Here is a 14,469-nt window from a genome sequence, read left to right as displayed (position 1 = left end):
GCTTACCCTAAAATTGCCTTCCATTTAGTAATCATACCTTGTAGATTTCCTGAAACCATCCCAGTTTCGACTATTTTTGCTCCATCATTTCCACACATAAACTTGTGTAATAAAATGCCCCAGCTTGGGGTTTGGAAACTGTGGTCGAAACAACCATTTTTCAATGGTCAGTCCCAGACAACCGGGAAGAGGGTGGGCCTCAGGGAGACAGAGAGCATGCGTTCTTGCCCTCCAAGCTAGCTTTCCAAACATCATTCTTCAGTAGGCCACATTGGTATTTCATTCCAGAGCTTCCTGGGGAGCTAAGCCATCATAGCCCCATTTCACAGATGGAGGCACTAGTGTCTAAAACTGTTAGCTGACACTGCCTAATCCCCTTGACTCTGCAGTTTCTCAAAAGTATTTGTAATATGAGTAAACCAAGGAGGGAAGTGTTACTATATTGATAAATGGCACCAGAATTCTTTGGAGTGTTAAGGCTCCTTCCAAAGAAAGACACTCTCTGCTCCAAGTTATGAGACCCAAGACCAACCCCCCAAGAGAAGAGGATAGATCATCCTTTGAAAAAGACCAAACACTCTTCTTCTGGGGTGACTTTGGCACAGTCTGACCGGGGGCAGAGGGATGCACACAGGTGAACATCGTCTGTCCCTACCTCCCTAGGATTCTCTAAGCTGAAGGTGGGGCTTGGGGAAAATCCCCCCGGGCTCAGGGCCTCTGGAGAGAAGCCAAGGGCTTTCTGCAACAGAGGGCCAGTCTGCTGCTAAAAGACACTTTTGGAGGCTGCAGAAGCCCATCTAAGCTTTCCCGCATCAGCTTTTCTCCACCCTCCTCCCCTCTGTGCCCAACACAGCTCTCCTATTCTCTCTCTCCCATTCTCTCTCTCCCATTGTTTTCCAAACATCCCTCCCTTCATAAAAGCTGTCTGGCTGGGAGCTTAAAATATTGCTGGACAGTAAAACCTACCCATCAGGACCAATCCAGTCATATCTGCTCAGTCGTGCAGCACAGTAGGGGCGGGATAGAGAAGTAGGAGGTGGGCTTTTAGGTGCCAAAGGAAGGAGGCCAAAGTTGCCATTTTGCTGCTGAGCGCCAAGAGAGAAAGAGAGCACATATTTCTCCGGGGGACCTTACTCCTATTGGCAAGTTTTCCTTGGGTAATGGTGGTTTGTAGCCTTCCCCCCTGCCACCCCAGCTTCCTTCCCAGCCTAATTAAGGGCCTTATCCAGGCTTCTCCAAAAGGAAAAACGTTGTCACTAAGGTTCGGTCTTGGGTTGGGATGGCTGGATTTAGAGTCCAGTTCTGAAAACCCTCTTGGAATTGGCCTAAGAGTTGGCAGAGGTTTGGAAGGGAAAGGAATGTAGGAGTGGGGGAGAGGGAGGGGAGCGGAGATGTCCAAATTCTAACTAAAACTTGACTTTTTAAGGTCTTCTCATTTTTCAGAATGAATTAACATGCCTCCAGGAATCCCGAGGGACCTAAACCGAGTATTTGGTGTTTATGAAAGAGTTTTGCACTTTTTCACTTGAACTCTGTGATAGGAGTAATGGTAGTGACTACTGAGTGCTGTGGGTGTAGAGGAGGCTTCATGCTCTGTGTTTTCATGTTGGAGCATTTAATGGGGCACAAGAACAGGTCTAGCTAAGGACCCTAAAAGTCTTCCTGGAAGCAGACTCTGTTGGCTCCCTAGGAGAGCTGCTCTTTAAAGTAGTTGCTCTAGAGACATGAATGGAGGCATATTTACACTCCCTTACAATTCAGAGTGGTCAGTGGCCATCTAATCCTTCAGGGAACTGGTTAACACAGATGTAAGTGTGTTTTTCTGCCCCTTTAAAGCCAAGAGAAGGTTATGTTATACTGGAAATAGCCCTGGGCTTGAAGCGGGAAAACCAGGGCTCCCATCTCTGCTCTACCCTCACTAGCTGAGACCCTTTAGACTTATTTAACTTCCTAGTCTACCTTCCTATCTGGTGGGGGGGCGGGGGGGATGAGGGGGGTGATAATGCCTGATTCTCTTTTTCTCAAATAGTCATTCTGTGGATCTGTGAGTTCTGGTCCAAGATGAACTTTTCAGCAGCCTGTAGTAATAATGTAGTAAACAATGTAGCACATTTTTTCACCAACTTAAATGTGTTCAGTCTAAAGGCCTATTATTCTGAAATTGTGTCTTTTCTAGTTTTGTGGTGTGAAAATTCCCCTTTTGTGGAATGATGGTGAAAACAGACTGTAGTCATAATTAGTGATTTAATAAGTTTCTTATTTTTATGTGCTTGCTTGGTACAATTAGGAGTTGGTAGCCCTATGTTGGCCACTCTATTTTGTTGTTGTTATTGTACTAGTCTGTGAAATCCAAGGCTGAGAACCACGGGCTTCGTTCACAGGTTGTTATAAGGGCTGAAATAATATATGGAAAAGTGTATCAGTTATAAATAGACAAGGGAGACCCAAATATAAGACGTCATTTTTATCATTACTTAAAACCATAATCCTCTGGTGGGTGTTCTGGTGGATGTCCTGGGGGTGGAGGCTTGAACTCCATCGGTTTATTTTCCATCTGTAAGAGATCTGTTCCTCTTTGAAGAAGAGCAGAAAAATATTCTTTCTTTGGTTTAGGTTACTCCCTGCTCCAGTGGAATAGCTTGTTCAGATATACTCTGATCTGACTTCCTTGGAGTATAATTTTCATGTGCAGAAGTCAGGAACCTTTCCCTTAGCACCTCTAAAGCTTCTCTTCTTATTTTTTTTTTAATGTTTATTTATTTTAGAGAGAGAGAGAAAGCAGGGGAGGGGGAGAGAGAGTGAATCCCAACCAGGCTCCACACCGTGAGCACAGAGCCCAGTGCAGAGCTCGATCCCATGAACTGTGAGATCACGACCTCAGCGGAAATCAAGAGTCAGACGCTCAACTGACTGAGCCACCCAGGCGCCCTAAAGCTTCTCTTCTTAAAAGCATAGTTGGCCTGTTTCAATAGGATGGAATTGGAAAGATTTCATCCTAAATTAGTTTCTCTCTTTCCATTATTATGAGAAACCTTGTAATGAGACATGAAACACACATACACACACATACGCTCAATCCCAGCATTGCAGCATGGAATGTGGAAGGACACAGCCCTGTTTGGCTTTAATTTGGAAATTACTGATGGGGTGCTCAGGAGGTTCTCTTGTTTCATGAACATATATCACATCATTCACATGTCAAGAATCTTTTCTAGATTCCAGTTTATTTATATCTTTGATCTTATACAAAACAGTGCCTGAAAAGAGCTAGTTTGGGATTAATTTACTATCCTTTTTTGGTAGTTAGCATTTCTCTGCAAGTTCGCAGCCTCCCCATTGCCAACCACAGCAAAGAAGACTGGAGTTCTCCAGACTTTAAGTAATATCAGTATTACACACACTCAGAGATTGAGAAGTTCAGATTTGAAATGATTACTATTGGTCCCATGCACTGGTGTTTATAGAGGGCCCACTCTGTGGAAGTCTTTGTTTTGTGTCATGATGGCTCACAGAAGATGAAAACAAAATGGTCCCTGCCCTCCAAGAGCTTTTGATTCTCAAAGGAAGAAACAAGACTGATAGACATACGGTTCCGGGAGTGTGTGCTCGCTGCACACATTCATTGTGGCACACGAGTGAAATACACACGGAAATCCCAAAGGACTGATACAGTACAGTACAAGGAAGAGTGTCAAAACCAAGCTGACATATCAATGGGGATAAGACATTAGCAACACGATATTTAGAGTATGTTAAAGCCAGGCTTGATCCTGTGGGAGTAAATTACCTAAATTGCTGTTTTAATATGAATGTTAGACTGACTCATGTTGTAAGAAACTTGGATTTTCCTGGCTCTGCCACCACTAGGATTTATGCTCGGTCTGCCTGTTCGTGATGCTTCCCATCTTTTCCCCAAAGGTGATGGAAATGGCTGCCGCTCGTTACAGGGCAAGGACTAGATTTAACAGTACTTTGAGGAGTGTCAAGTGCAGAGGTATAACTAGGCACATGTGATTAGGATTCCGAACATCTGGTTCTGAGTAGAGGACCCTCTCCCACTCTCAGTACCCCCATGCCTACAAGGAACTCTTTCCAATGCTGGAGTCATGATTAGGGAGCCCCGGATGCTCTCACCTTCCCAGGAGGAGAGAAGCTGCTGTTGGATGCCCTACCTAATTGGGAGTTTCTGGGGTTCCAAGAGGAGCAACAAAAAGCAGACGGTGGTTGTACATAACCTGAGGGCATGGGCTAGGCATTACTCATGCTAGTCGTCATTGTCTACCGCCAAGGACTGTCTGGCCAGGCTCCAAACCACAGGTCGGAAGGAGGCTTGAAGATGCCACTTTGTTTATCCTCTCCTGGCGATGAAAATTACACCCAAACTATCACTTTTCATTACCCATCGAGTGGTTAACAAATATCACTGTCATTAACATCACCACTGTCAGTGGTGGGTATATTCCTTTGCCCCCATAGGCTTCTAATCCTGTAGGGTAGGGCGAGGCGGAAAGAAGCCCTGAGCAGCAACTCGGGCAAGGGCTCTTGTCCTGGTCTGAGAGCAGTGATGAGGAAAACACTGCAACTCTAGAGATGTGCAAGCTGGAGGAATATCTGCCACAGGTTGAGGTAGAAGGGTTTTGTTTTTTTTTTTTTAAGTTTTTTTATTTATGTATGTATTTAAGTAATCTCTATGGCCAACGTGGGGTTCGAACCCATGAGTCCAAGATCAAGAGTTCCACGCTCCCTGGACTGTGCCAGCCAGACGCCCCCAAATGGTAGTTCTGATTGTAGTCATTCATAGGTTAGCCCAGGGTTGCAGTGGATGAATGCCCCAGTTTGCACACATCACCCTGTCAGTTCGATCCCATGTGCATTAGTCGTTGCTGCTGCTAGGGGCATTATATGCTATCATGTTTAATGGCATTTTTTTCCAACAAATTTTTAGTTGTATTAAAATAGCCACATGGTACAGACCCTAAAACCTTTTTTACTCAGTGGGACACTAAAAGCGTCTCCGTGGACCTTCCTCACCCCGTAACATGATTCCTCCCTGAAGCCCTCTCCCCATCCTTTGGATGTAAAAGGGTTATACCAATAATATAAAAAAATATTGCTCTCATTTTGTGAAGCTATTAAGAATGGTTTCCAAATCTCAACCCAGAGACAGAAGAAACATAAATTGTGAGTACAGGAGTTGCATAGTTTTGATCGAAAGCAATGTTATCTCCACAGAGTGGTGGAAAGAAGTCAGGCTTTGGGACCAGGAGGACAAAACTCCTGCTACTTAGCTGTCTGATCTTAGTTTATTTAACCTCTCTGATCTTCTGTTTTCTCATCAAACCAGACGGGTTAAATACCTTTTGAGTTTTCACTACGTGCTGGGCCCCGTGGCAGGCACTGAGCACGTAGCAGTAAATAAAACAGGCGTGGTCCTTATCCTCGTGGAGATTAGAGTCCAGCATAATCAAATTAAATGGAATAATGTAATGTCAAAAGTCTGCCACAAAGGAGACGTTCAAAAAGTGTTCCTTTCCTTCCACTTCAAACGCCCGATCATTACACATCCCCACACAGTGAAAAGTAAGGTGGCTACAGACCATCTCACACACCCTAGAATTGTGTTGGGGGCCCGCACCCCCGTGGGGTGGGGTATTCTTTAAGGGTTATGCGTCTTGAGGCTTAGTTCAAGCTTGTGGTCTCGATTTAAATCCATGAAACCATGGGGTTTCTATCTATGGTCAACCGCGAACCCTTATTTGGGGTGGAACTCGAGGAATTCCATACCTATTGCCTCCCGTACCCTTGCAGACCACCGCTTGCTTGCACAGTGACTGAGAACAGGTGTTAGCGTTCAACCCATTTTACAGATGAGGAAGCTAGTGGAAGCCGATCCTTCAGGCCGCTTCCCCCCTTCCCCCCCCCCCCCCCCCCGGCCTCACCGTCTGCGCTAAGAGCGCTGCATGGGCGCCGCTCACGCGCGGACTGTGGCAGTTAACTCAGAAAGGAGAGGGACCCCGAGGGTTGGCACAGACAGCCTCGCTCGGGGGTGCCCCGCGGCCGCTCAGCTCTTGCCTTCTGCCTCCTCCAGGTGGGTGAGACATGGGCGACTGGAGTTTCCTGGGGAACATCTTGGAGGAGGTGAACGAGCACTCCACGGTCATCGGCAGGGTCTGGCTCACGGTGCTCTTCATCTTCCGGATCCTCATCCTGGGCACGGCGGCCGAGTTCGTGTGGGGGGACGAGCAGTCCGACTTCGTGTGCAACACCCAGCAGCCAGGCTGCGAGAACGTGTGCTACGACGAGGCCTTCCCCATCTCGCACATCCGCCTGTGGGTGCTGCAGATCATCTTCGTGTCCACGCCGTCGCTCGTGTACGTGGGCCACGCCGTGCACCACGTGCGCATGCAGGAGAAGCGCAAGGAGCGCGAGGCCGACGAGCTGTGCCAGCAGGGGGCGGCCGAGGGCGGCGACAGGGCGCCCCTAGCCGCCGACCAGGGCAGCGTCAAGAAGGGCAGCAACAGCAGCAAAGGCACCAAGAAGTTCCGGCTGGAGGGGACCCTGCTGAGGACCTACATCTGCCACATCATCTTCAAGACCCTCTTTGAGGTGGGCTTCGTCGTGGGCCACTACTTCCTCTACGGGTTCCGGATCCTGCCCCTCTACCGCTGCAGCAGGTGGCCCTGCCCCAACGTGGTGGACTGCTTCGTGTCGCGGCCCACGGAGAAGACCATCTTCATCCTGTTCATGCTGTCTGTGGCCTCCGTGTCCCTCTTCCTCAACATTCTGGAGATGAGCCACCTGGGCCTGAAGAGAATCCGGTCGGCCTTCAAGAGGCCCGTGGAGCAGCCCCTGGGGGAGATCCCCGAGAAGTCCCTGCACTCCATCGCCGTCTCCTCCATCCAGAAAGCCAAGGGCTACCAGCTGCTGGAAGAAGAGAAAATCGTGTCCCACTATTTCCCTCTGACCGAGGTCGGGATGGTGGAGACCAGCCCCCTCTCTGCCAAGCCTTTCGCGCAGTTCGAGGAGAAGATGGGCCCCGGGCCCCTGGGGGACCTGTCCCGGGCTTACCAAGAGACACTGCCTTCCTACGCTCAGGTGGGAGCCCAGGAGGGAGAGGGGGGAGAGCAGCCCGTGGAGGAGGGGGCGGAACCAGAGGTGGGAGACAAGAGGCAGGAAGCTGAGAGAGTGAGCACAGAAGGGCAGGAGACCTTGGCAGTGCTGGAGGGGGAGAAAGTGGAGACTCCCGAGGTCGGGAAGGAGGGTGAGAAGGACGAGCTGCAGGCTGAGAAGGTAGCCAAGCAAGGGCTGCCCGTGGAGAAGTCGCCTTCACTGTGTCCCGACCTGAGCAGGGATGACACCAGACCCCTGAGCAGGCTGAGCAAGACCAGCAGCCGCGCCAGGTCCGACGATCTAACCGTGTGAAGTGTTGCCGAAGAAAGAGAGAGAAGAAAACCCCTGAGCTGACCTAGGGCAAGATGAAACGTAAAGGATGCCACCATGATTGGAGTCTTCTGTCCCTCCCCTCCCACCCACCCTTGGTTGGACAGGTACTGCAGGGGTACGGTACTTTGCTGTTCAACTAGGAAACCAGCTTTCCCATATAAAAGGGCCACCAAGATAAACCCACTGTCCCCTCAAAGTTCCCAGTCTCAAATGACTGCCCTGCCCCTCTACCCCAGCTGCAGTGGGGAACTCTGCTTTCGCCCCCGTTTCTCCATCGGAATCCTTCCGATCAGAACTGTGGTTGCCTCACAGCTGTTTACCAGCCATGACTCAAGCCCGCTGGCTCAGCCAGACTTTATCACCCCAGCACTTCCCTAGTGGACGCCGTGTGACCAAGTATCAGGGGGCCCAAACTCACATGCCTACAGGATGCAGGCAGGTGCTTTAAATCGGTGGGGTGGGCCTGTTCTAATGCCATGGGACGTCTAGGGGTGTGAAGATTGGCAGGGGAGGGCAGAGGGCAGCTGTCGCTCAGTGCCAGGCACTGATTACCGGGCAGTGTTACCACAGAAATTTCAGTTTTCCACAGAATCCAGAACCCAAACTTCTCGGTGAAATGTCCAACCTCTTTAATATTGCCAGCTAAAATTTAAACATGCCATGTGGGCCAAGCAAAATGTGTGCCAGCCAGATTTAACCTATGGGGCACCAATGTGCAAGGTGAGCCTACACTAGTGAGCCCGGCTTTCCCGTGGAATTGGTCATGTTACTTATGGTCTCAACTTGTGTCTAGGGCGCCCAAATCTCATTTCACCAATTTGGAGTGTCCGGGTAAAGTCATCAGCCCAGGAGATACCCAGTATTCTCACTGACCTCTCTCTGGTAGCCCCTGGTTTCTGATGCGATTATACCCCTTGAATTGGTGGGAATTCTGTCCAGGGCACCATCAGGGAAAGAGGGCAAGGCCCCAGACCCTCTCCCTGAGCTGAAAAGGCCTGGAGGTCTGGTCGCAGTCTTCTTCCCTGAAGAAAGAACATGCCCTTCTTTCCTCTCCTCTGCCAGTATCAGTGCTCACCCTGAGAGCCACGCCTCCTTCCTATCAGGGGCTGGAGGTAAGCCCAGTTCTGAGCCAGCAGATAAACTGTCTGCTGGCCCGTCTTGAGGAGAGTCAGCTCTCAGGCCTTGCCCAGACATAAGATGTGCACAAGGAGGACCATCACGGCGGTACTAGGGAGAGCCTCTTACCAAGTGGGAGCTCAAACAGCCAGAATCTCAAAGTCTGGTCCCAGGCCAGGCCTCCTCCCTAGAAGGGACACAGAGGCGTAAAGGGAACAAGAAGAATCTCAAAGTTCTCCTACCCTTGACCCTTACAACCAACACTCCTCAAACATGGAGTCCAGTTTGGGGAAACCCTCAAGTACAAGTACATATTTCCCACAGGAAGCAATTTCACCTAGAGCCAATCAATTCCCAGAGCTGAGGGACAAAGTGATAACCAGGATGGTTTATCTGAACCAAAGCTATGCTTCGAGGGATAGAAACCAAAATGACACGGCAGAGATCTGGACATGGGACCACCAGGGAACCCGAAAGAAGTACCCAGAAAACTGCCTTAATTCTGTCTTCCCCCAGCCAGCCCCATCCTGGAGTAAGGAATTCCCTTTTGCTGCCCCTCTGATTATCCCCTTCCTTTTAAGATATTCCTTCTAGATACACTTTTCCAGAGCAGAGAGAGCCTCCTCCCAAACTATTCCTCCCCTCCCATTCCGTGGTGTCCCATTTTAAAACAAAGTGGTCTGGAAATTAAATTCGTTCTAAGGTATGGTTGTTTGATAAATACTCCAGGGAACTTTTACATTTTCAAAGAGACAGCTTAAAATATATTTTACCTAGGTTAATCCACAGTGACAAACTTTCAGTGAAAGAATGTATCAGGCAGTGGATAGTTGAATAGAAGAGGTGTATTTATCTCAGAGACATGTGACTTTCTGGCTACTGCTTGACTCTTCCCCTGGCAATCAACACCGCTCCACCCAGAACTTCCCTATGGTGAGACAAGTCACACGCCCCGGGGCCTGGGAACAGACACTGCGCCACTGCGCTCACCCCAATGGCTGCACCATTGCTCCTACAGTTTTGCTCCTGCACACTCATTTTAAGAAGATATAAACTTAGAGCCTGAGAACAGCTTGATCATCACCAGAACGGAGTGTCTATCTCCACAAGGACCTCATCCGAAAAAGAGAATTCACCCTGCTCTAAGTGAAAACTGCTGGTGCAGGGGTGAAGGCTGCAGGCCTCCTTGTCTTGGCATGAGCCTGCGAGTGAGTATATTTCCCGGGATGAAGCAGGATCCTGCCTCACTGTCTGTACCGACCCCGCCACCAGGGAAGTTGCCATTTTCCCTCTTAGTCTCTCCGATAAAAGAGGAAGACTATTTGGGGGCAGAAATAGACACAGACATCAAGGGACCAGGATTTTTTTTTTTTTCTATTTCTGCCATTTAGTATCTGTGCTGTTGTCATCCCTTAACCTCTGTGTCTCTTGGTTTTCTGTCTACAAACTAGAGATGGTATTTGCCACCAACCTACCTCCAGGGGTATCGTTAAGGATTAACGAGTTGGCCGCCAAGCCTGGACCCCCCCCCCCCACCCCGCCCAGTGTCATCACTCCCTGAAAGATTCCTCTAGCAGCAGGGAGACTGGGAAGGAAGGGAGATGGGTGGTTTCCATCCCCCCCTCTCAACCTGCTTTGCATTTACCTAGTGAGAGTTTTTCCAGTGTGGAATAGACACTCTGGAGATCAGTTTTCTCAGAGAAGGCTCAAAACAGAATCTGGACCCCCATATGTTTAGTAGGAACCTGAGGCTCTTTGACCTTGAGAAATGACTGGGGACAGATTGGCAATTATTTTCATCCTCTGGAAGAGGTCCCAGGTCCATTTGCAGGCAGCTCTGTGTCCGTGGAGGCCCTTAACGTTGTACAGCCGGATCCCTCAGTATCTGTTTGGAGGCAAATAATTATGACCGACTCAGGATTATAATCCCCCCCTGGGCTCCAGTAGGTCCAGCTTTAAATCCTACCCTGGGTCCTTCCCTTGTTAGACTAAAATCCTTAGGGCATGTAGACCTACTGATAAAAAGAATCAGTGAACAGCTGGATATCCAAAGTACAGCCTGCTCCAGAGGAAAAGGGCCAATCACTTAACAGCAGCTATAACACCTCCTCCATCAGGGAAGATCTGTGACAGGGAGGGACAGAGTAACTCAAAGTTCAGTTCGGAAATTTCAAACCTGGCTCTGTAATCCCTAGGCCTAGCATTTGGGGCATCATAAAAAGGCCTGCTTTTCACGGTGACACTGCACCTTGCCACACAGGTGACATCTCCCACACAGAATCAGACAAGTATTCCTGAGGGTCACTGTGACCTGGGGATAAGATTTACCCACAAAGAACAATGAAGGTCAAGTCAGAAGTGTTGGCTGCCCCAGGACCCCAAGATGTCACTTACCTGCTCCATATGACGATTTTCCCTCAGTCAACTGGGGGGGGAGGGGGGGGTAACAAATTTTACCCCTCCTTCACAAGATAGAACAAGTGAATTGATACCCAGAAAACACCATGAGCATACTAGAAGAAATACGTGGGTGTTTTTTTTTAAATTCACTAATTTGGAAATCAAGGAAAGGGAAGACGGCCTTGTTCAAATTTGTCAGAAGTCCTTATTGTAAAATGCATAGTGAAGCAAGGACAGTCACCACTTTCAAATCCGGCATAGATTGTTGACTAAGATCCCGACAAAAAGTCAGCTAATAAGTAAAGTGAAGGAAGTAAATGGGGGGGGGGGGGGGTGGGCGGTGGGGAGGGGATGGGCAATGTTTCTGTCGTCCTGAATTCCTAAGAATTACACTGTGAAAAGAGCACGTTTTTAATCACGCGAGAATTCAATGCTCAAGGTGGTGCTACAGGAGGTGGTCAGCTTCCCAGGGCTCATGTGTAGAGATGTGCCAGCCCCTGAGACCGGAGTCTCTGACTCATAGCAGAAGAGAGCCCCTGGATACTGGCGGAGCTATGTGCAGGAACTCTGCAGTTTAAGCCATGTGGAAGGCCTGGGGCAAGGCTAGTGTGGGCAGCTGCTCTCCATGAGCTCCTGGGGAGGGTGGTTAAGTCATGCTCAGGGTGAAAAAGAAGCTACCACCCACACAGCATAGCCCACCCCACTCCTCCCCTCCCCCCCCACCCCGAATTATAACTCGATGCATACTGTGTGCAAATGACCACACAACCCAAGTTAGCAACATTTAGATGCAAAAGGGTTTGCCTGGTTGGATGGAAAACTCCTGTAAGCGTAAATCCAATCTGTAAAACAAAGTCAGTGTGTGCCTAGAAGTGATACTGAAATAGGGAGACTTTCCCTTCTTGTAATCATTGTACTATAACTAAATATGTAACCGGGAAGGGAGGAGAAAAAGGAAACGAAACTCGAGGTTCAGCAGTTAGACAAAAGAAGACTTTAATGAAGACAAGTCAGTCTCCACTGCCCTAGACACTGCAGCTCCCAAAGTCGACCACCAAGGCAGCAGTGGGACATACTGTTAGCTCTAGCCCCACTTCCTTCTGGAAGCTCTTTCTCTAGGGCAGACAAAGAATCCTGGAAGAATCACATGAAGTTTCCTGGAAGGAAAAATTGATGGCTCCATTGCCTTTTTCTGCAAAACGTTCCACCTAGGAAACAGGGTTAGTAAAGACTCAGCTAAGGAGCATATTCCTAACAAATTTCCTGGGGGAAATCTCCGGCAAGGGAGAAAGGCATTCTTGGGATTGGGTCCTGAATTCTCCGACCCTCCACATCCTTATGTTAGAGCTAATAGTCACGTGTTAGACTGTTACAAAACAAATAAAACTAACTTGACTTTTCGCCATCTTTGTTTTTTTTTCTTTTGACTTGTCAACCAAGCTAGACTGTGAAGAGACTGCCCCAGTTCGTGGTTACCTTCCTTTGGAATTGAGGGGTTGGGGAAGAAGAGGACTGGGGTTTTGGGAGGGGGCAGTTGTATTCTGGTAAACACTTCACAAACCGCTCTCTGCAGGGTGAAGAAGCCCTGGTTTATAGCATTTGCCAATTTCCTCTGTGTAAATTCTCCAACCATTCCCCACTAATTTCAGGCTTCCAACAAAATGTCACTGAAAACAGAGCTGGGGAGAGATGTATAGTTGCACAACATTATAAAAGATTTCCACCTTATAATAGATACCAATAACCCTGTTAGCGTAGCTAATAGTCAAATAATTAAGAAGCGATGAGCTTTGACTATTTATTCCCTTGTGTCTCACATTTTCTTTAAGTTTATGTAGTTTAATTGTTAATAATGACTGTACCTAGCAACTGGCTTACAAAAGTCCAGGAAATTTAGCAAGATTCTTTCGGGCCAGTATACGTAGTTAGTTCTAGCTCACTACTGAGTAGAATGGAGGAGACTCTGATTCAGAAAGAACATGAAAACTCTTCTTTTCCGTTAAGATTTGGTCACTTTGTTCCTTCTCTTTCTCTACACAAATGTCAGGAAAAATCAAAAAGTATACTTGTTTGGCCTTATGGGAAGAGGCAAAAGACACTCTTCTGTGTCTCTGAGAACTGTGGGAAGAGTTAAGGTTACTCATTACAGATAAAAATAGATAACTTAAATTGGCCAAAAGATTCTGCCTGGGATTTACCATGTCACTTCTCTGCTAAAATCCTCCCATTCTTCATTACATACCCAATAAATTCTACGTTCCTCAAAGCAGCTTACAAAGCCTTCATAAGTGACCTCAACCCACCCAGATAAGACATCTGTTTTTACCTGCCCAAATCTATTCTTCCTTCTCCTATAATAACTTCCTCAGTTGGAGGAACTTGGTAGAACTCTAAGTAACGCCTATCTGACTTCCCCTGGTCAAGGGTCAGGGTTTTTTTTGATCCAAATGGGCCAACCTTCCCTCCCTGGAATGCAGATGTTGAGTGGAGTAACAGAGAAATGCAACCTGGTTGGACTTCATTCATCGTGACAAAAGCCGCTGAACAGACTCACAGTGAGTTCCTAATTACCTAGATTTCTGGATCCACTTTTTCCAGATCCTGTTCATTCACCTTCCTTTAGTTTGCAGAACTACCCCAGAGTTTTGTTTGTTTGTTTGTTTCATTTAACATGGCCAAAATTATCTCCATTGTTTGCAGTCAATACCACCTTGGTAGCCTCATCTCCCACACCCACCCATGTGTATGTGTCCTAGCCTTCTGGGACCATTGGCCAGTTCCCAGTATAGACAGGCCTAGCCCATGGTGACGAATGAATTCCGTGATGTTTCAGGACTCTGTCCTGGCCTACCTTTTTCTCCATGGTCAGCTCCTTCTCACCCTTCAACATTCAGCTCAGTTGTCTCCTTCTTTATCAAATTTCCACAAACTTCCCAAAACAGTGTTAGTTGCTCCCTTGTCTGTGATCCCTTGATACCTGTGTGCACTTCTACCATAGCATTTATCAAGTTGTTTTCTCTCTTGCTTTTCTCTCTTCTGACTGCAAGCAACTTTAGGATAGAGATTTCATCCTATAGATCTCTGAATATTCAGTACTTAGTGCGAGGCCTAGAACATAGTAATGTTTGGTGAACGCACGAATGAGGACTGAGACATCTCCCGAGGCGGGAAGGAAATAATTGGCAAATGCTCCCATCACCAAAGGGATGTACTGGAAGCTGACACTACATAGGAGTGTATCTGAGAAAGATTCCCTAAAGGTTCCAGGAGTTCTAGGCTTGAAGGCAGGCAGGCTTGCTGTATCATAAATAAAGGAAGGGGGGTGGTGGCGGAGATTTTCATATGAATTGCTGGATATCATCACCCAGAGCAAACTTGGAAGCCTTATGTTGAAGATGGCAGTCAGAGTGAGTCTTTGAATGATTGTAGATCAGAGGGCCTCCCATCCCTACCAGTTTCTATTTGGACTTTTGAACTTTGAGTTAAATAAAAATAAACTTTATTGTGTTA

The 14,469-nt window shown here is 47.8% G+C and overlaps 2 protein-coding genes across 2 annotated transcripts in view; both read left to right on the top strand.

Annotated features, from left to right (window-relative positions):
- The first annotated feature begins 1,052 nt into the window (after nt 1–1,052).
- On the top strand, nt 1,053–11,000 carry GJA8 (gap junction protein alpha 8). Its single transcript, XM_058695408.1, has 2 exons — nt 1,053–1,142; nt 6,089–11,000. Exon 2 carries the CDS (start codon nt 6,100–6,102, stop codon nt 7,420–7,422), a length of 1,323 nt encoding a protein of 440 aa, XP_058551391.1. The 5' UTR covers nt 1,053–1,142; nt 6,089–6,099; the 3' UTR covers nt 7,423–11,000.
- The window catches only part of GPR89A (G protein-coupled receptor 89A), an 84,173-nt gene continuing 70,822 nt past the window's right edge, over nt 1,119–14,469 (top strand). Inside the window, exon 1 of the mRNA XM_058695393.1 lies at nt 1,119–1,142. The gene's annotated coding sequence lies outside the window, so the exon portion shown is untranslated. The remainder of the gene's footprint in view (nt 1,143–14,469) is intronic.

This window comes from Neofelis nebulosa, chromosome 2 (genome assembly GCF_028018385.1).
Source record: "Neofelis nebulosa isolate mNeoNeb1 chromosome 2, mNeoNeb1.pri, whole genome shotgun sequence".
In the NCBI taxonomy this organism is placed as follows: domain Eukaryota; kingdom Metazoa; phylum Chordata; class Mammalia; order Carnivora; family Felidae; genus Neofelis; species Neofelis nebulosa.
This window is presented reverse-complemented; position numbering and strand designations above follow the sequence as displayed.

What these genes read in the sequence shown, in the direction of transcription:
- GJA8 (XM_058695408.1), top strand. Translation starts at nt 6,100, where the DNA reads ATGGGCGACTGGAGTTTCCTGGGGAACATCTTGGAGGAGGTGAACGAG.